We start from the raw sequence: 20,231 nt of genomic DNA, 5'->3' as shown, positions 1-20,231 counted from the left end.
CATGTGGCTGGCAGACATTTTGTGTAGGCACAAGGCAGCCAGTGTGTTTTTGACATAGCCCTTCATTTGTTCTTTGTTTTCTGTGACTCCTGCTTGTTGTTGTGACCATGTGGCTGGCAGCCATTTTGTGTGGACAGTCAGGGTGCTTTTACCATGGGCCTGCATGTCTTCTTTCTTCCCCATGCCTTCTTGCTAAGTGCTGTTGTTATCCACGAGGCATTGGCTGGCAGTCATTTTGTGCCTTCAGCCAGCGTGCCTTTGCCATAGGCATGCATGGAAGGAAGAGATGTCAGTTTATTAATATGCTTGAGGATAATTTCACTTATTGTAAAAAAATATATATTTTAAATGTTTTATTTAATTTCTTTTTTTTATTTTTTATTTTGATTGGTTAAATGTTCATTTTTTTATTTGTATTTATTTATTTATTTTATTAAAAATATATATTTTTTCATTTTTTTAATTGTAAATCATTTTTTCCCATTTTGACTTTTGCCTTGGTCAATCATCCATCCATTCATCCATCTGTCCATCCTTCCATCCATCCATTCACTATAGGCGCACAGACTCACTACAGCATTCAGTTTTTTAGGTATATAATTCAATTTCACATGGTCACCCTGGCTGCGGTGCACTTTAGACTCTAGCATAATTCATTTGTGTAATGATGATAATTATTATATTCCATTCCCCCAGACCACATTGCCTAACATAGGCACACACTAACTTCCATTTACAAAAAAAAAATATTACTATTTCATTTACCCATTTAGTTCCCTGAGTGCCACAAGTGTCTTCTTTAAAACATATGAACATAAAGGAAAGAGCTCTATCATTTTATAAATTGTGTGTTATACTGATGGGGAATTATGGCATGGTGGTGTGGTTTGACTTTAACACTAATATTGCCTTTGTATGTACTAATTCAAATTGCACACAATGCCATGTTTCACACTAAAATCCTAATTACAAGTCTGGTGCACCGGTGGTCCGAACACCCTCTTAGGACTTCGGCAGTCAGATCACCATTGAACCGCCACAGCTGCCAGGGAACTGCCATTCCCTGGTGGTCCCATGGCGGTCTGATGGCCGCAATATGCTTGGTGGTGCCCTGAGGCACTGCCAAGCAAATTAGGACTTTCTTCACTGCCAGCACTGTCAGGGAAGTTCTTCTTCCAGGAAAAGGCTGGCAGTGAGGAAAGAAGTGGGACCCTATGGGGTCCCTTTTTCCCCTGTGCACGGGGGTACATGCAGAGGGCACATGTTGTGCTCACCTGTATTTCTGCAGCCCCAGTTCCTGCACAGAAAACATTTACAACATGGTGCATTTCTTCCTGTGCAGGAACATGTAATGGCAATCCCACAATGCCACCCACCTGACTACAAAAAACGTGTAAGTTGGTGGGTATTGGCAACTCTTGGTGGTGCAGGGGCATGGTGGTGGAGAGACGCCCATCCTCGGACTGCCAAAAGTCATAATCATGCCCTAAATATTTTTTTGATTGTTTGTTTTAGTTGCATAAGCCATTACCTGCAGTACTACCAAACAGAAGGCCTGTTCAGTTACACATCAATCCTCCAGTCACTTCCTCTTGTGCAGCTTTGTGAAACCGCCAACTGAGAGCTTTAAGATTGCCCAAAAGAGAGTTGCTGCCAAGAAAATGGTCAGTGAGAAGAAGCACCTTTCCACCAGTGGAGTGTTGATCAAAACCTTTTTTTGACAATGTGTGCCTGCTACACCTGCCTCCGGGGAGCAAGCTGAGAGCAGAACTCTTGCATCAACAGTACCACGCCACCCTAAGCCCAGGACCATGTCTGTTAGTGAGGCAGCCACTGCGATCATATCAACGCCAACGAGTACAGACGTTGAATTGGATTTGTCCCTATCACAAAGTAGTACACAATAATTTTAGGAAACAGAGAAAAGTCGACAGCAGACGCAGCCATCAATAGTACGTTTTTCTGATGTTGGAGCAGAACAGGATTTTGAGCTTCCTTCGGAGCAGGAACCTTCTCTTTCAGAATCATTGTCTCCCAGATCTCCAGCAAGGAAAAGGAAAGGCACTACTCTACCATCTTCTCCAAGTACCACTCTGATGATGATGATGATAGGGACATGAAGTAGACCCCGGCAGAGTTCAGGAGACAACAGGAAAGGAAAGGGTTAAGAAAAGTTCCTGAAAGACTTAGACATATGGAAGGGAATGATGAGGAGGATGACGACAACAAGGCATTCAATGCAGTTCACAAGCTTAATTTGATTCAGCAAACAAATCATAAAAGCGAGAAATCCAAATGTTAATCCTGCTTGTCATTTTTTATCATTACTCACGCAAACTTTATAATATCACATGTCACTTAATGATATATCTAAAATATATATACAAATATAAATTTTGAAAACCATGGAGTACTAAAATCTTCTCATATAACTACATTTTCAATACAATTTTCTGAGTGCAAGTGCTCCTCTTATAAAATGTAAACCAGCAGAACAGGTTTCAATAGAATCCATGAAAGCAAATAACTAAAACCTTCTTTATAACAACAAGAACAAGCATTTTACTCTCAAAAACTGATATAGGGCACAAAACAAAACAAAAGGCAAGGTAGTTTGTTAAGCCATAGTATTTTATGGACACGGTATAAGATTGTCAGACCAACCGCATTGCTGCAGAAAAGCTACTAAAAAGTGCACAGTGCCCAAACAAAACCTGGTAAGATAAAATCTGTATTGTGGATTCATAAGAAAGGTGCGATAGAATTATGGCTGGAGAGTCAAAACACTAACATTTATAAAACACAATGATATCTGCTGACTCAGTAACTGCTGGTGATACAAACTTGCTCTTGAAGAATGAGCCAATGTAATAATAAGTTTTGCTTGAGAGGGCATTTTTGAATGGTCATTAAAAAAGTCAATCAAGTCAACTATTGATTGCGACTCCCGTTGGTCCTTTGCATTACTAGGCACCAGTGACTTTATCAAAGCAATGTGAGATAGTGGGGGCAAGTACCGAGATAGTCTTCTCTCATCCAATTCGATTTCTTTGCTTATAACACCCATGGCACACTGCAAAAACCCACTGGGAGCCGTGCTGGTGGTGGTGGACAATGAAGGGGTATTTTTTCGCTTCCCCATAATTAACAACATTAACAAAATAAAGCTGACTCCGGCGATGAAGGCATTAAGAGCAGACCCTTAATGAGTAATGACAGATTGCATTAGCCATGAACACACCTTCACCTACTAATTGCACAGTTCCTTAATTGGGTCTTTCAGATGATAGCACCAGAAGAAGACGCCCGGACATGGATGGGTGTAGATAGACTGCTCTTCGTCTGGTCTTCACCCGGTCACACAACGGGGCGTGATCCAAGTGTCCTGTGCTGTGAGGTCAGTTGAGCACCTTCAGCCCAAAGACCAGGGATTCCTGGCCTCCTGTTTCACTGGTGTTTACTGGAGATCAAAGTCCCACCCCAGTGAGAAAATGCTGGCAAAAGGAAAGGTCCTGCAATGAAACAAAGTTGTAAGGGCATCCCCCACTACTGGATCAACTGAGCACATTTAGCGCGATGACCATGGATTCCCTGACTCCTATTTCACTGATGTTTGCTGGGGGATGATGTCTCAACTCAGCAAGAAAGTACAAGCAAAAGGTACTGCAAGAAAACAAAGTTGCAAGCGCATCCTAGGCTGTCATTGTGGATGGTGATACAGAGGAGTCTGACATTGCTATTCAACCTCCTCCAAGGGATGTGCACACGTAGTACCGCCAGCTCCCCTATTTTCAAAGCCCCGCTGAGACCTGCACCCACCTCTACCTCAGGAGAAACAGAGAGGCAATTAACGACATGCCCACCTACCTCCCGTTCTTCTTCAGATATTGGCAGTTGCACAGTAAAAATGTACTGTCTAGGGATAGGGTTTTTAGTAAAGACACGAAGATTGGCGCTCAAGCTGGTTCGCGTTGTGTTTATATAGCCAAAGTATCTACGGTGCTGCCAGGTCGGGGGAAATACACTGTAACCCTTGTAAGTGCGTGAGTCAAAGAACCCACACCAATAATGAGAACACTGTCCCGGGCACACATGATGTAGGATAAAACAATGGTTGAAAAGTCTTGTATTGTACCAACATCTATGGGGAAGACACTAAATCAGGGTTAGTTTCCGTATGTGGAAACTAACCCTGATTCAGTGTCTTCCTACCCGCAGCTATGAACACTCAAGATTAACTTTCTTCAGATCGGCATACACGCCATTCCCCCCGCCCTCCCGTGAGACACTGGACAGATTCCTCATTCACTCTCCACTGCATACTCTCATCGCAGCTTCTTACTCCTGCGCACTTACACGTCCATTTCGAGACGGGACATACTCCACACAGAGGTCCGTGCACATCTTGTTGGCATACCGCCTTCCTTTCAGCCCTATCCCGCAGGGGTCTCTCATCCTTGGGATCCCTCCAGAGCTAACCCTGCTACATCGACCAACCTGGTCCTCGCCGACCCCCTGGCCGGGTAGGACCCATCCGCCGGCCCTCTGACACCGTCAGTGACTCGGCTTTGCTATACAGCCCTCAAGAAGTCACAGGATACTTTCCTCATGTGACGAAAGTGTTGGCTGGTTGTTTTTCGTCTTCTCAGCATTAAATTCATTTGATTAACACTCTGGTGTAGACCATAGATATTGGTTCAATACGAGACTTTTCAACCATTGTTTTATCCTACATCACGTGTGCCCGGGACAGTGTTCACAGTACAAAAGTACTTCTCCCCAGTCTGGAATTTTTTACAGTTAGCAAAGAGGGGGAGCACATTGCAATGTGCATCGTTTGCAACACAAATGTTTGTCAAGGTAAGCCTGGTACACATTTTGATACTGGAGGCCAATTGCCCTGAATAAAAAAACACCACACAATCAATTGGGAGGCGCACCTTAAAGAAATTGCTGAACATGGTTGGGGTGGTGAGGAGAGCCGGGGAACTTCAGCTACAAGTCTAATCATGATGGGAGGTGATGATGATGAAGAAGAGGGTGACATCCTCACGCAAAGCATCACTGTCCCCAGTAGGGTGCCATCAAAATCACCCACCTCTGCGACTTCACAATGGCTCAAGACTCGGAGTGAGATAGAGACACCACAGCATAAAGTGACTGCCAACCACGATGCACATTGAGTCTACCGCCACTATCTACTTCTTGAAAGAGGCCTGTGTCAGTGGCCCCAGAAAACAGAAAATCCATGCTACTATTATGGGCATGTTTAGGTAGGAGAGGCCCTATGAGCAGAGCTACCCAACGCAATGGGAAGCTGGCAAAAATGTTAGTGCTGGACCTCCTCCATTTTTCTTCTGTGGAAGGAGTGGGAACATTAGAATATTAGAATTTGTGCGCAAAAGTATAATTTTTAAGATCTGTTGCATTGCGCATAAATCACAGCCCGGCAAAGGACCTAGTTACCTGGCAGAGAAGCTTATCTCCTATCAGCCGGGCAGACCTTTAAGATTCACAGGCAAACAATTTCTTACTATTCCCCGAATTCGGAAAGCACGCTCTGGGGGTAGATCTTTCTGCTACGCGGCTATCTATTACTAGAAGAAACTACCCACTCAGACACAAAAGTGCACAGATTACCTTCAATTTAGAAAGCTTCTTCAGACTGAGTTATTTCTATACTAATGCTGCCTTATTCGCTCGAGGTCCCTGCTGCGCTGAGATTCCCCTTCCGGGACGATTCATGCACACTATTAGCTAAATTAACATACCATAACATAACTGTGGTTGGTGCTTAGCATTTTTGGGCTCTATTTTAATTTAAACGTTCAAATATTCATATCTCCGGTTACCCATAATAGAATTTATTTTGGGTGTCAGTTTGTTCATTAAATTATTCTGTGATTTTATAAATTGGATTTGAGTTTTTATTGTGATGTGCTTTTGACTTATTTTAGTACTTCCAAATGCTTCCAAATGCTTTACACAATTTCATAAGTTAAACCTGTCTGTTTTATGGTCCATCTAAAGAGTGTTGACCTCAGTTTTAAATGACCAAAACCTTTACTGGACCTAACAAGAATAGTGACATTATTGCTTGTGGTAAGCTACAACACATCCCAGCTTATAATCCACTTTCTCACAATATCCTTGATGGATGAAAAACATAATAGTCATGCCTATTCCAGGCCTGTCTCTACCGACCTTTTGATTGCTGCAATATGACATGCCTGTCCCTTTGAGGTAAGAACATTTACAACAAAGGCTGAACCACGATATGCCTTTATAACGCAGTTACTGCCGCAGCTGCCACGTTGCAACGTGTTCATTTACCTCACAAGTCAGGGTACTAACTGTGTTGTAACGGCATGCATATGAAATGCATTCAGGGTTCCATCGTACAACCATCCCTTTCAGGTGATGGGAGGCCAGGATGCCAAGAGTTAGCATTTTCGGCCACTCAGAGAGCAGTAAGTGCAGTTGGGGGAAAAAAAACCATCTGGTCTTCCTCACAATGCACACTGCACCTCACCATGCAGGTATTTGCACCATTTTACTGATAAACATACACCATTTCCAAGACATAGTGAGGGTTCAGAAACATAAGATGTGTTGAAAATGTTTGTTAGAGTGAACACATGTAGAGAAACAACAACAGTAAGTCTGCCTCACATGATACCAACACAACACTCTGCATGGTCCAAAACAGCCCAGCCTTTTAGAGGTTGGACCATCATAATTTTGGCTCCACACATTCATGTTTGACTAGGCCACATATATGTTTACGTATGGCCTTATGTATTTGAGTGATGTGTAACATTATTAATGAAATGTAGAGCATTTGAACAGTTACAGAAAGTGTGTCTACTGTGTAATCTCAACATTTGAATGTGAATATTAACATTTTCCATAACGAGTAGCATTTCTCACATATATCTACATTTGTGTGCTTTGAATAATATTGTTAATTCTTATATATCTGCGTATTCATTTAAACAATACTCTCCATCAATTTTATAACTGAAAATGTATTATTGTGGATAGTGCTTTACATCTAGTTTGTAACCATATATGTATCTGTAATCTGCATTTAAATGTATATTGAGATGCTTGCTGCACTAAGTTGACTAAAGTAAGCCTGGGCAAAGCACTACGCTACGCTCGCGTAGTTTGCGAAGTTCGTGCTACTTCGCACTACGCGAACTGCACGTAGCACAGTGCGAACACACGTAGCGTAGTGTTGCGTAGTGCTGCGGTCCTTTTTTGCTTGCTCGCGGTCCTCAAAGTCAAGTTGGCGACCGCGAGCAAGCAAAATGACATCCCGGCGAGACTTTTTCCTTGTTCGCGATCAGCAACATCAAGTTGGCGATCGCGAGCATGGAAAATAAACCTCCCGGCGAGATTCCCAATGCGAGGAGGTCAGGTTTCTCATTGCGAGTGGTCGCATATACTCGCGACCGCTCGCGATGAGAAACTACCAGTTCGCGTTGAGAAAGCTGCCGCTCGAGTAAAAATCTACTCGAGCAGCAGAAAACTACAGCTCGCACTGTGCAAGATGCCATTTTCAATGATTGCACAGTGCCGGTTGCTTGTCCGCACTGTGCAATCATTGAAAACGACATCGGGCACAGTGCGAACAAGGTACTACGCAGTTCGCGAAGTGCTACGCGTAGCTCGTGTAGTGCGAACTGCACTTTGCGTAGCTTCGCGAAGTGCTACTTCGCGAACTACGGCCAGGGTTAGACTAAAGGCCTTAAGCACTGGGATGTTTTAACTTTAACATGAATAATTGCTTTGGATGCAAACTTTTTCTCTCCCCTGCAGGTGCAGTTGCATGAGTTCATGTTATGTAGAGAGAAATTTTCTGTAACTGACATAGTGAGGCTTAAAAGGAGTATCTTTTGGCAAGGATAAGAAGGTTTAATAAACGAAGAGAGGACTACTGTCTGAGCCGAATAGGGAGACAGAAAGAATCCAAAGAATTTCTACCTTGTGGACCAAAGGAAAGAAATCTCGAGTGTTGTTGCCAAGTTTTGTTGTTTGAAGCTAGAAATTAAGGTGACATGTGACATATGATTTTCAACAGTTCTGTTGTAGGTATAATTGAGGATTAGACTTTAGCTTTGTTCAGGTTCTCTTAAGACTCTTAGAGGTACAGCCCTCAATGTGACATCTCTGTTGAGTGGGCTTATGCCATACAACATTCTTTCCCTTTAGAGAAGGTCTACAGAGGGTCTACTATGCTGAATTTTCTCTGCTTCCCTGACTAATTGGAGTTTCCTAATGTCTAGTTTAGATTAGGGTTTAGCAGATTATCTTAGTCAAACCTTATGTATAAGCAAGAGGATTGAAACGTTCAATCTTCTCACCAGGTTTTGTTCCTCATTCTTTGTATAGCAGTTACAGCATTCCTCATTTATTTTCTATTAATGAGGAATTCATTTTGTACGCCATTTCGGATATCCCTTAGTGATTCTGTAATTTTATACTATGTTTCTGTGACTGATTAAAATCCATACTTAATCTCCTCTATCAACTCATATTTGTAATGGGTTACACTGTATTTGTTATATTGTAGTTGATGTTAACTCCTTTTATTTCCCAAGCACATATAACCTTCCATTGAAGGGGGCCAGAAAGAAAGAGTCCATGTTCTATGCATTCTCATGTGGTAGCAGAGGATTGTTAAGTTCTGAGACAGGGAGTTAGGAGACTTTATATGAGAATAGTTAAATTCCCAGTCCCAGTTTCAGGGCCCATGGTTCAATTTGGAGGATCGTCAGAGCTTCAGTGGTTTGTAGTGGAGTGGTAACAGCGGAGACGTGTGTATTAATAGGGTTGCACATTTACGGCCTATGTTTAACTTGCAGTGCTATAACAGTTGTATGATGTTTGGCAAAGTATTTTGATTGTTGTGTGATTGGGGTGTTTCACGTGAAGAAATTGAAGTTGTTAACGGGTACCACATGGCCTAGGATCCCGGGATGATATTAAAAGTGTGGAAGACACTGTATTGTAATTTTCTGATAAAGTTTTGTGGGATCTTTCATGAGACATTATTGATATGCCAGTTAGATAGGGATATTTATCTTTATCTGTAAGAGTGAGGTACGATGAGTTTTGTGAACCTTTTGTGTAGATGAAAACTGTACTGATCAGGGTGATTCCCCGCAGGTTGAGGTTTCATTCTAATGTATGTCAGAGTTGATTAGAAAATGTTGTTCTGAATTTTTTCTTGTGTGAATAAATTCTGTCGATTTCTCTACTGAAGCAGAACATTGTTATTTGTTGCCATTGCATTGTATTTGTTTGTATGCATATTGCTAAAGAGAGTGAGTTTGTGAAAATTGTAAAGGAGGGTGAACCGCTGCAAGGAGTGAGACTGATGACACGCTGTGCCATGCTGGGATTGCCTCGTTGGTGTAAAGCCCCATTGTTATTGGTTTTCGATCTGGAATAAGAATTGTGAGCTAATTATCGGGGTTTGGAATGAAATAAGCCATTCTAATTGTGACTATTGACATTTTACTTGAAAAATGAATTGTTTTAAGGTCATAGAAGATTTAATTAGGGAAGATGTGACATAACACGTTAGGGAAGGAGAAGTACCACCCAAAGATACCGTTTATCATTATTTGGCAGTAAACGTAGGGCTGCATACTTGTATCTGACTTAAACAATGGCACAAAATGACTAAGGAAGAAGGTTCCACGCTATGGTACATTTATCGTGAGAATCATTGAAAATTTTCAGAGGATTTTGTTTTAAATGAAACCACAGCCTAGACCTACACAGTTTGAAGCACCGAATGCTTGGAAGCGTGCGGCTCATGCCAGTGAGTAAGACAGATTTTAGGCAAGAGCTACAATGGTGGTATGCATGTATGCTGATGCCAGGTAGGACGCAGAACAGAAGAAGTGCAAGACAGACATGATAAAGGGAGATACGTTTTATCTGGCGTTGCCTGGTGACAAGTTTGAGAACGAAGACAAGAGAACAAAAAGAGAAAATGAAGCAAATTAATCAGCTGAGGGAGGTGAAAATGGTGACAGCGACACTAGTGATAGTCTTTTAGATGTGTTGTTGTTGGCGCGTCTGCCTCCATACAATGAGACTCAAACTACATGAGTTGGATGGGCTAATACTAGTAGACATTCTGGAATTGCTACAGCACAAGTAAGTATGAATCAAACCTCAGTGGAGGGGAGTTTGGGGATTTGCGCCCCAGCATCTCCACAGTTCTAAATGTTAACACAGCTTTGAGTGTTTCCGATGGTCTCATTGTTCCGCTCACCATTGGCCATGTATTACCTATATATAATCCCAGCTCCACAGAGAGTGTTACCCATATCTTGATTGTTCCAACAGAGTCGGGAGCCCCAGGGAAGGCTCGTACAAGTTTGATTGTAAAGTTTATTTCCTTGGTTCCAATGAAAGTGAGCTCCCCTTGTAGTACATGTATAGACTCATCAGCAAATGAAACCGGAGTTGGACTTTTTAGGTCATTTCAGAAGTTGCCAGATTTGGGTTTGCTCACTTGGGAGCTACACCTGAATGTGCATAGTAGCACTCTAAAAGAAGGACCATTACCAAAAACGTCTGAGAACTCACATAGACTTGATGCTCAGGAGCTAAACAAATGGCTGAATGGTCTGAGGGCCACCTCAAATGAAAATGGAAGCACAGAAACAAGTCAAAGAATGATCAAGTCATCATTAAAAGGGAATTTGATGGATGTAGCTAAATTAAAACTTGAATTAGATGAGATGATAGGTGGAAGTCTCGAACTGGCTCAAATAGACACTTATCAAAAAAATGTGCTTCTGTTTATGAACAAGAATATTACTAGGAATGCAAGACAAGCTCGTGATAAATTATCTGAAATAGTTCAGAAACATGAAGTAGATTTGGAGCAGACAAAAGTTTTACAGAAGAGCCATTGACTCTGTATTTATGATTAAGATTCAGAGAGGAAAAACCCCAAAAGGTCAATGGGGGAACCGCCTCCTTCCAGAGAGCGGGAATGCGAGCCACATTTTTATCTTTTCAAGAGTTACCTAGTGGATTTTATGTTCATGTAGCTTGGAGTAGGAGTGATCTTGCTTCATTCACTAATGATTTCACTAGGCTACGAGAGAAACATGTGGAATGGTGTGAACAAGTTGAGCAGTTTGTGAACATTTTGAAAGTTTTGTGGAATGATTTGAATACTCTATTTGATATTGAGGTTCCAAGTGAATTGTGGACAGCCTGTAAGATAGCTACAGAATTGCTCAAGAGAGAACCAGTGAGGGATCTTTTAACTAATGGTCCGTCACCCATAGTAATGAGGAAGTACAACTAGGTGATGATGTGGCTGAAGTCCAAAGTGTCAACCCAAGATATTGACTGGATCAAGATTGATTGTACAACCGAGGAACTTAAAGAGACGATGCATGCATATTATGCGAGGCTGTTGCAGGTGTTCAAAAAGTATAGTGGAATTAAATGTTGGAGCCTAATTAGGGATGGGCAGAGCTCAAGGAGTTCTACTCCACAGAAATCTACTGAGTTCTATAGAAACTCCATGAAATTTCACGGAGCTTCGCATGTGGTGTAATGCCACTACCGGGTCCCCTAGTCCTGGCTGGCAAATCTCTGATCCTGCATTACAATAATGGTCAAATCTCTTGTGGACCAGTAGTTGTATTGTGCTTCACTGAATGCTTTGAAAACGTAGTAGAAGCTCACACACTATGGTGTGCTTACTTCCACAGGATGCCAAGCAGCTCCCTGTATACTCACTGTCACTGTTGCATGGGTACTGTTGCTCCAGGACCTGCTTTCTCTTCCTGCACAGGAAATTAGCCTCCCTCCCCTGGGCCCAGGGATGCTACATCCAGCTGACCAGTGCCCCCATTTCCCCTATCGGTTACTGAGCAGTGAGCATACTTCCCATCCCGTCCGACCATGCTTCTAACTTTGGAAAGCCTGACCCAGCCCACAGCGGTGGGGCAGAAGAAAAACTCCTGCCAACCCCTTCTCTGTAGCTGTCCCTGAGAGAGGACTATGTGCTCTCAGCCATACAAACCAAAACATCCGGCCAGCATAACTGAATGACAGCCTTGTGAGGCCCAGACCGCTCCATCGCAACCAAGAAGCAAGCATGTTTACAATTAGCAGAGTCAGGGAATTAAAATGAAAGAAAGACTTGCTTTAAAAATTGAAGAATGGAATCTCGGACAAAAGAAACTAAGGGGCACATTTACTCAGAAACAAAGTGGCATGGATAAAGCACTTTCATAATTTCATTTAAAACCTTCCATGGAACAGTTGTGCCATTCAGTGATGCATGCCTTTGTACAGCGCGTCTACACATCTTAATTAGACCAGTCCTTTGTCCTACCTTTATCAATAGTACTTAGTACTGAAATGTGTTGCATGATAAGGAAACAACAACAGCCACAACACAAACCAAAAAAACAAGATTGGGTATGTTACTCGCACTTGAAATAGAAAAAGAAGAGATGTCTGGAAAGCGGTGCCCATCCCACAGGAATTTGATATTTGAACCTGTTGTATGCTCACAAATTCCTGCAGCAGAGGCATGAACATGCTGAACGTCTTTGCTGACTTAAAGAAATGGGTTAGTGTTTTTTTTTAATCCCTGGAAATCCTTTTGGACAGTTCAGATGTCATTGCATCTTTCAGCAGCATAATTGTCTATTATTAATACAGCCCAATTAAACAGCAGAAGGAGGCACATTGCCTCAGGAGGAGGGAATGGAGAGACATGAGGGGTGGTCCTTGTGTCCAGGGGTACCTGTGACAGCTTGTTCCGAGCCAGCGAGGCTCCCTGCACAGACATTATGACACAGGGTGCCAGCCACCAGCTACCCATCTCTCTACTCCTAGACAAGTATTGCTGCTATATCTTAAGCCATTGTCAGCTGTATGATGCTCAGTTCATTAATCTTGGAAGGATGAAACACTGATTTGCATCCACCAGGATTTGGACCCATCACCTGCCACAGCTCTGCAGCTTGGTGCTCAACCAACTGGGTTATGACTGTGCCGCATAGTGAAACTGCTGGCTAGTGATGGCAATTGGGTGTGATGTTCAGAAGGCCCTGTGCAGGATCGCCTGATTCTTCTACTGTGTCCCAAAATCCAGGAGCCTGGCAGGTAGCGGTAAGCTACAACACCTCTTGGTCCCCGCTGGTAAGTTAAACTTCTCTCCTGGTACTTTGGCTCCTTACACATGTGACATTATATGAAGACCAAAGCTAGGTTTCAAGTTTTGGTTGAAAATAGTAGACTCCGACACGAGGCCGTGGACTGCAGAGTTCAGATGTGTTCTTTGTGTGAGGCATGGGTGGGAGGATCATGCCTCCTGCTGCCTTGAAGCACTTCCAGTTGGTGGTTAGTTGTGACATCTAGAGACCTCCTCATCCCGTCCAACTGGCTTAAGGGGTAACAGCCTTTGCAGGTACTGGCAGAGGGGGCATGAGTCTGCCTCTGTGTTCCAATATTGACCACCCCGTTAAGCGCTGTCTGTCGGGCTGTCTCTAATATAAAGCATGGCCTGTTTGAGGACCCCTCGCTGCCAATAAACTCCAACTGGTAGAAAAAACAGACACTCTCTCCTGCAGGAATAAGGTGAGCGCGTCAGTAAACTCTGCTCTGTCCATGGTTGTTGAGTTTTTGCTGAACTCTGCGCACCAAGCGGAGTGTGTAGTGGGCAAAACTCTACGAGCTCCACTTGCAGAGCAGAGTTTGCCACCCACCCCTAAGCCTAAGGACATGGGACATTTTGTGTCTAGGTTTGTGACAGGATTGAAACCTGAGATTAGCATGATGATTCAATAGCAGTTGATTTGTTGGCAGAATAAATCTGTTTATGAGATTTTGTGGTATGCTAAGTATTGCAATTATGAGACTGACATGAGGCAGAAGAAATTGATTGCAAAAACTCATGGCAGCTCAAATGAAAGCTGCTCAGAGGGGTAGTTAAAATACTCCCTTTGTAGGGAATGCACCACCTCTGCAGGGAGTATACCCACACTGAGCTCCTGCCATGCACGTGGAGCTGGTTTTCAGTCACAAGGTAGGGGTCTGATGTGCTTATTGATCTGAGTACTGGAATCGATGTAGCTTCATTGAAAAAGTCTAACCTGTCCCACTATTGTAATAGGTTAGGGCATTGGAAGCGGGAATGCTGTCGGAGTTACATATTGCGCAAACTTAACCGAAGGTACCAGAGCGGTTTACATGAGCATCAGTTGTGTTACAGATGGACACATTCATTTAGTTGGGCATGGGGAGATTAAGGGATTTGCCAAGAATCACAGGATGTTGAGTTTCCCTGCCATGACGCGAACCCAGTTCCCCAGCTTCAAAGTCAACCACTCTAGTCATTAGGCCACATCCTCTCCCTAGTTGATGAACTGAAACACTTCATTCTGGAACTGACTGTGAGTGAACTTGAACCATTTATTATTAGAGACATTTAAATAGACTTTGTAGGGAAGAAAGAAGAGTCATAAAGACTTTTTACATAATTTTTTTGAACATCATTTGAACTAGGTTTTGCCACATGCACAGGTGGAAACCAACAGAGAAGACTCTGCAGCTGCTACACTCCACCCAACAGTTTAGATTCTAATGAAGAAATAGAAGACAATTCTAATACTAATAGGCGTAGCTACATTATAGCAGGCACACTAAATGCTGTAGTTGTCGTATTAATCATCGAGCCCATAGGAATATAACAAGCTACATATAAGTCAGTAGAAGTTAAGCCTATTGTTGCTCATACTACACCACATCCAGATCAAAGTAGCCTATTGTTGTTGGGGGTTAAGAAACTACACACAGATCTAACACAGGGAGATTATGCTTCAAACACTTATTTTGGATTGCTTTATGAATACATTGACACTATGAATGTGAGAGATCATTATGTGTGCACTCAGTTGTCTGAGTCTGTTGCAGAGGGTGTAATGTACCATCATATCCCTTAGACATATGGCATTTCTTGTAGTCTTTTACTGAGTCTATTCTATTGTATTGACAGGGTCGTTTTCAATATTACTTTTCAAACTGCGATTTAGTCCTTTCAGAAGTCCCTATGTTTAAACAGTTGAATAAGGATCCTTATTTCAAAGGTGCAGAGATTGCAGGCAAATATTTTGTTGATGTGTTTAATATCTGATGTGGAGAAGACATTTTTGAATTTGTGGAAGATAGGAGGAGAGATCTAGAGTCCAAACTTGAAACTGATAGTGATCTTAAGAAACACCACAGGTGGAGTAGTGAAGAAATTGAACATCAGGTGAAGGGCAATAGGCCTGCCTTGACCTTAGATTGGCAACATCAAGGAAAGCTGTGGGTACATGTTGAACAAAGCTATATAGACCTGCTATGTTTAGGACAGAGGGACTGTGAACATCTTTTTGAGGCAAGAATGAAAAATGACCTTTTCTTGCAGAGACTGGATCCTGTGTTTCCTGGAGGGACCTTTAATTTTAGACAGTATGTATATTTTAAATTGGCCTATTGATGGCATGGTACATGTTATTTTGGTATAGTTGTCCCGAAGACTTATCATGTGGAACATTTCAATGATCCGGTATGGGAAACAAAATCTGGAACTAGATGATGGGTTAGTGCAGCGGAAGCAGTAGTAGATATTTTTGGCGTCATAATCCCATCTGTAGGTGTGATTTTAATTATCTAAAAGATTAAAAAGTGTCTACAATACTGGATAAATGGCCTACTAGCACTGCAAATTCATATTGCTTGTAAATACTTAGATGGTTGTGATAATGTCTATTGTTTTACAAAACCAACTTGCATACGACCTTTAACTCGCAAAGGAGGGTGACGCTTGAAGAATGATAAAGGTTCAGCAATACTGTATTTGTATCCAAGACGAAAGTCAGGATTTGGAGAAATATATTCAGAACATATCTGGACTGACAAAAGATTTGAATGAGTTAGAAGTGACAGGAGCTTGGGAAGCCATTGGAAATGGATTGTCTGCTGTAGGCAAATTGTTTAGAAATCTGGAAAGTGGAATTTTTAGTGCCATCTTGAAACCCCTTTTGATAATTGCTCTTTGTGTAATAATCCTATTCAAGATCTTTAAGGGATACAAGTAAGCATATGTTATACAGGGAGAGAAGAGGAAGAGAGCAGATGTGTAGTCAGAGGAGAGTCAGATTGCATATCACTATGACATAAAATGTGTAGAGGATTCTAGGCGAAAGATGCTCAAGACTACAAGGTTTTAGTCTGTGTTATAATTTCAGATTGTAATCTGTGATGTTTTATTTGCCATCAGAGGGGGGCTAGAGCAGCAAAATGTTGGCTTTGCCATTGTATTTGTGTGATGTGTAACATCATTAATCAGATGTAGTGCACTTGAACAGTTACAGAAAGTACAACTGTGTGGTCTCAGCATTTTTTATGAGTGTGCATATTATCATTTTCTTTACAGTAACAATGAGTTGCATTTTGCACATAGAACTACATTTGTGTGGTTTCAATATTATTGTTAATTCTTAAATATCAGCGTATTTATTTAAATAATTCTCTCCATGTATTTTATAACTGAAAATGTATCCATCAGAATTGTGCTTAACATTTATCTTGTAACTGTATATGTATCTGCATTTAAATGTGTATTGAGATGATTGTTGCACTACGTTGACCAAAGGCCTTAAGCACTGGGATTTGTTAATGTTTTAACTTGAACATGAATGTTTGCTTATGGATGCAATATTTTTCTCTCCTCTGCAGTAACATGGCTCATGGTTAAAGGAAGGCACATTGTGTGAAAGAGATAGTGAGGGTCGCAAGGAATATCTTCAGACAAGGATAAGAGGGTTTAACAATGGTAGGACTACTGTCCAAGCAGAATAGGAAGACAGGAGGAATCCAAGGACATTCTTATTTGTGAACCAAAGGAAAGAAATCTTGAGGGTAGTTGTCAAGTTTTGTTGTTTCAAGATGGAAATGAAGGAGACATGTGATATATGATTCTCAAGATTCTGTTGAGGGTATAATTAAGGATAACACTTTATCTTGTTTAAATTCCCTTAAGACTCTGAGAGTTTCCGACCTCTTTCTGACATCTATGTTGTGTGGATTTATGCTATATAATATTCTTTACCTTTAGGGAACATATACAGAGATTCTACTATGCTGACAGCGTTCTCTGCTTTCCTGACTAATATGATTTTCTTAATCTCTAGTTTAGAATAGGGTTTAGCAGATATTCTTAGACAACCTCATGTAACGGCAAGAGGATCGAAACTTTCAATCATCTCACCAGGATTTGTTTCTCATTCTTTGTATAGCTGCTACAAAATTACTCATTTGCTTTCCGTTATTGAGAATACATTTTGTATGTCATTTCAGCTCTCCCTTAGTGATTCTATATTTTGATACTATGTTTCTGCAACTGATTTGTATCAGCTTGGTTTTGAATTTGTAATAAATCCATACTTAATCTCATCTATTAACACAGAGTTTTACTGTGTGACCAAATAGGTTAGTCAGTATTTGTTAAACAATAGTTGATCCTTACTCCTTTTAATTCTCAGGCACCAATAGCCTTACATTACAGGGGGCCAGGAAGAAGGAGTCCATGCTCCATGTGTTTTCAAGGTGGATACCTCCTGTTTTCAGGTTACAGAGGCAGGGCTACTCTTTTTGATTACTGGTGCATTTCAGACGTTATACTTTTGTAAGTTGATAAAAATAATTCCTTTTGCTTAGGTCTTTCAAAATGTATCCTTCATTGTTTCAAGTGAGTGAACATGCGGTATCTCAATTGTGGTCAGACCCACCAGTAAGACCATTATTTCCTAATTTTGGAGACACTTGGATCTTGGATGGAACTAGAACTCTATTAAAGATTGGCTGTGTGGCCTACATTGCTAGCCACTATCTACCACCAAACCCAACCCTTTACTGGTGCTGTCTAGTGTATACCCTGCTTTTTCAGAAGTGGGCCTCTCCTTTCGATGGCTTACTCAGCAGTATTTATTTGCAATTTCACAACACTGGTAATACTGGTAGCATTGCTAGACAAAAGGCCTGATTTAGATCTTTGTGGGACTGGCTACCTGGTAGACCGCCCGCTCAATTACGATGCTGGATTCATATGGGGAAAAAAAGACCAGTGCAGTCCTGCCGACTCCGCCAGGACTTTGTTTCCTGTCCTGACAGTGGGATGCACTGCAGGCGGTGGCGACAAGTCTCCAGCTAGGATTCCCGCTATCGGTATTTGGATGTGGGTTTTTTCTAAGGAAATTGCAGCTGAAATCCCTCCCACTTCGAGTCAGTGGAATGGGACAAAAAGTGGTGTAAACTCACCTCTTTTCTGGGTACAGGATGTTGTTTTGTCATCTTCTCCTTCGTCCAGGTCCCTCCCATCCTGCTGCACCTTGACAGTGATGGACCAGCACCTCGTATTAATGGACTCAAAGTTAGGTGTCCGTGGTCTATGCTGGCATACATTACATGGTGTCTGTATGTTGGTGGGGTGCACAGCAGAATGAACACATAATGTTCTCTACACATATCATACAATTACCAATGGACACAGACACAACATATATGTGCTTTACGTATTAAAAAAAGTACGGACCCGTCTACCCACGGTGCGGTCTCCCCACACAGTACTTTGCTGCAGGACACAGCTAACCCATCGGGAACATCCAAATTAGCTCGGTCGGTACCCCACCACCAAAACAGTGGTGGCAGGACCATCACCAAAATAGAAGACTGCCACGGTCTTCCCTGTATAGCGTATACATCTGAATAAGATGGCCAGGAGACCGTCGACTGGATGGAGTATTTGGGACCACCATTGCAGCGGGACGGCAGTACGACTGCCAAGATCTAAATCAGGCCCTAAATTTGATTTTAATATTTGAACCCAATGTAAAATTTGTTTACACATGTACACAAGCTCTTGCTTGATGTGCATGGCTGATGCATTTACTCAAATACGCAATGAAAAATAATTTTCAAATACTTTCCATGTAGAATAATTTCAGTAATTAATAGTGGCCTCTGTTTTGATTTTTAGGCTTTATATCGAGCTGAACAGAACAGAACTAAACCTGCCATAATTAAGATGGTGGCTGTGTGGTCTTTAGCCTTTCTTCTCTACGTACCGACGATTACATGCTGGGAGTACGTAGCTGGCTTCACCAATATCCCGGATGGCGAATGTAATCCTGAGTTCTTCTACATTAGATACTATAGACTTGGTACTGTTGCTGTTGACGTCTTCATACCATTTGCTGCAATTGTATATTTTGATTTGAGCATCTACTGCAACATAAGAGCTCGCACCAGGAACAAAGCTCAGCTTGTAGCAGCTGCCTGTGCACACAGTTCCTGCACAAACAGGGAAACAACATCAAATATTATACAAGCAGAAAAAGATCCTTACACAAATGGTAGTGCACCAGTACTTCCAGAATATGACAAGTGCAAAAATCAATTAAAACAGAACTTTATTAAATCATCAATCAGGAAAAAACTATTGACGTGTTTTACATTGCATACTAATAAGACTTCAGAAAACGTATTCACAATATCACACAGCAAACTCAAAAATTCACGGCTAGCTGCGGATAAAAACATAGCCAAGTCTTTGTCCATTATTGTGGGCATTTTTACTATCTGCTGGATTCCGTTCTTTGGTCTCATGGTCATCCGTGAAATTTTTGGGCATACCAGCATTTCTTTGGTCTGGTATGATATAACAAATTGGCTTCTCTGGTTAAATTCTTTAATTAACCCTTTCTTATATCCCCTATGTCACCCATGTTTTAGAAAAGCATTTTCTAAACTACTTTGTCTGACTCGAAATTCATCGGCCAACGAGTGAATGAAAGAAATAGAAGTGTCTCGCATCAGTCGCAATCATGGAAGTAAGTCCAGATGAAGTGAGAAATGGCAGAAGAAATTTTGAAAGCTTAATGGCACTTCTTTATCGTGTGACAACGGACCTGATTCGTAGAACAGCATATCCACATTTCACTCTTGCATGGCAGAAGGAAATTTGCAAGTTGTATGTCACTTTTTCATCTCTAGATACAAGACTTAATTTGGGCATTTCGTAAAACAGACTGCCCTTGTTTTCACTCCTGCATGATGGCAGATCACAGGCTTTCAGGAGTAGTCCGTGAAATGTTTGTGACTTTCTGATAATGTCTGAGAATATAGTG

General features: G+C 41.7%; 1 protein-coding gene across 1 annotated transcript in view; it reads left to right on the top strand.

Annotated features, from left to right (window-relative positions):
- LOC146831440 (histamine H3 receptor-like) overlaps positions 1 to 20,231 on the top strand; it is a 39,447-nt gene that overhangs the window by 18,790 nt on the left and 426 nt on the right. The window contains exon 3 of the mRNA XM_085603910.1: positions 19,082 to 19,755. Within this exon, the coding sequence (XP_085460036.1) occupies positions 19,082 to 19,755 (674 nt within the window). The remainder of the gene's footprint in view (positions 1 to 19,081; positions 19,756 to 20,231) is intronic.

Source organism: Triturus cristatus, chromosome 5_1, assembly GCF_964204655.1.
Source record: "Triturus cristatus chromosome 5_1, aTriCri1.1, whole genome shotgun sequence".
Lineage (NCBI taxonomy): Eukaryota > Metazoa > Chordata > Amphibia > Caudata > Salamandridae > Triturus > Triturus cristatus.
Note: the sequence above shows the minus strand (reverse complement) of the source record. Positions and strands in the feature narration are given on the sequence as shown.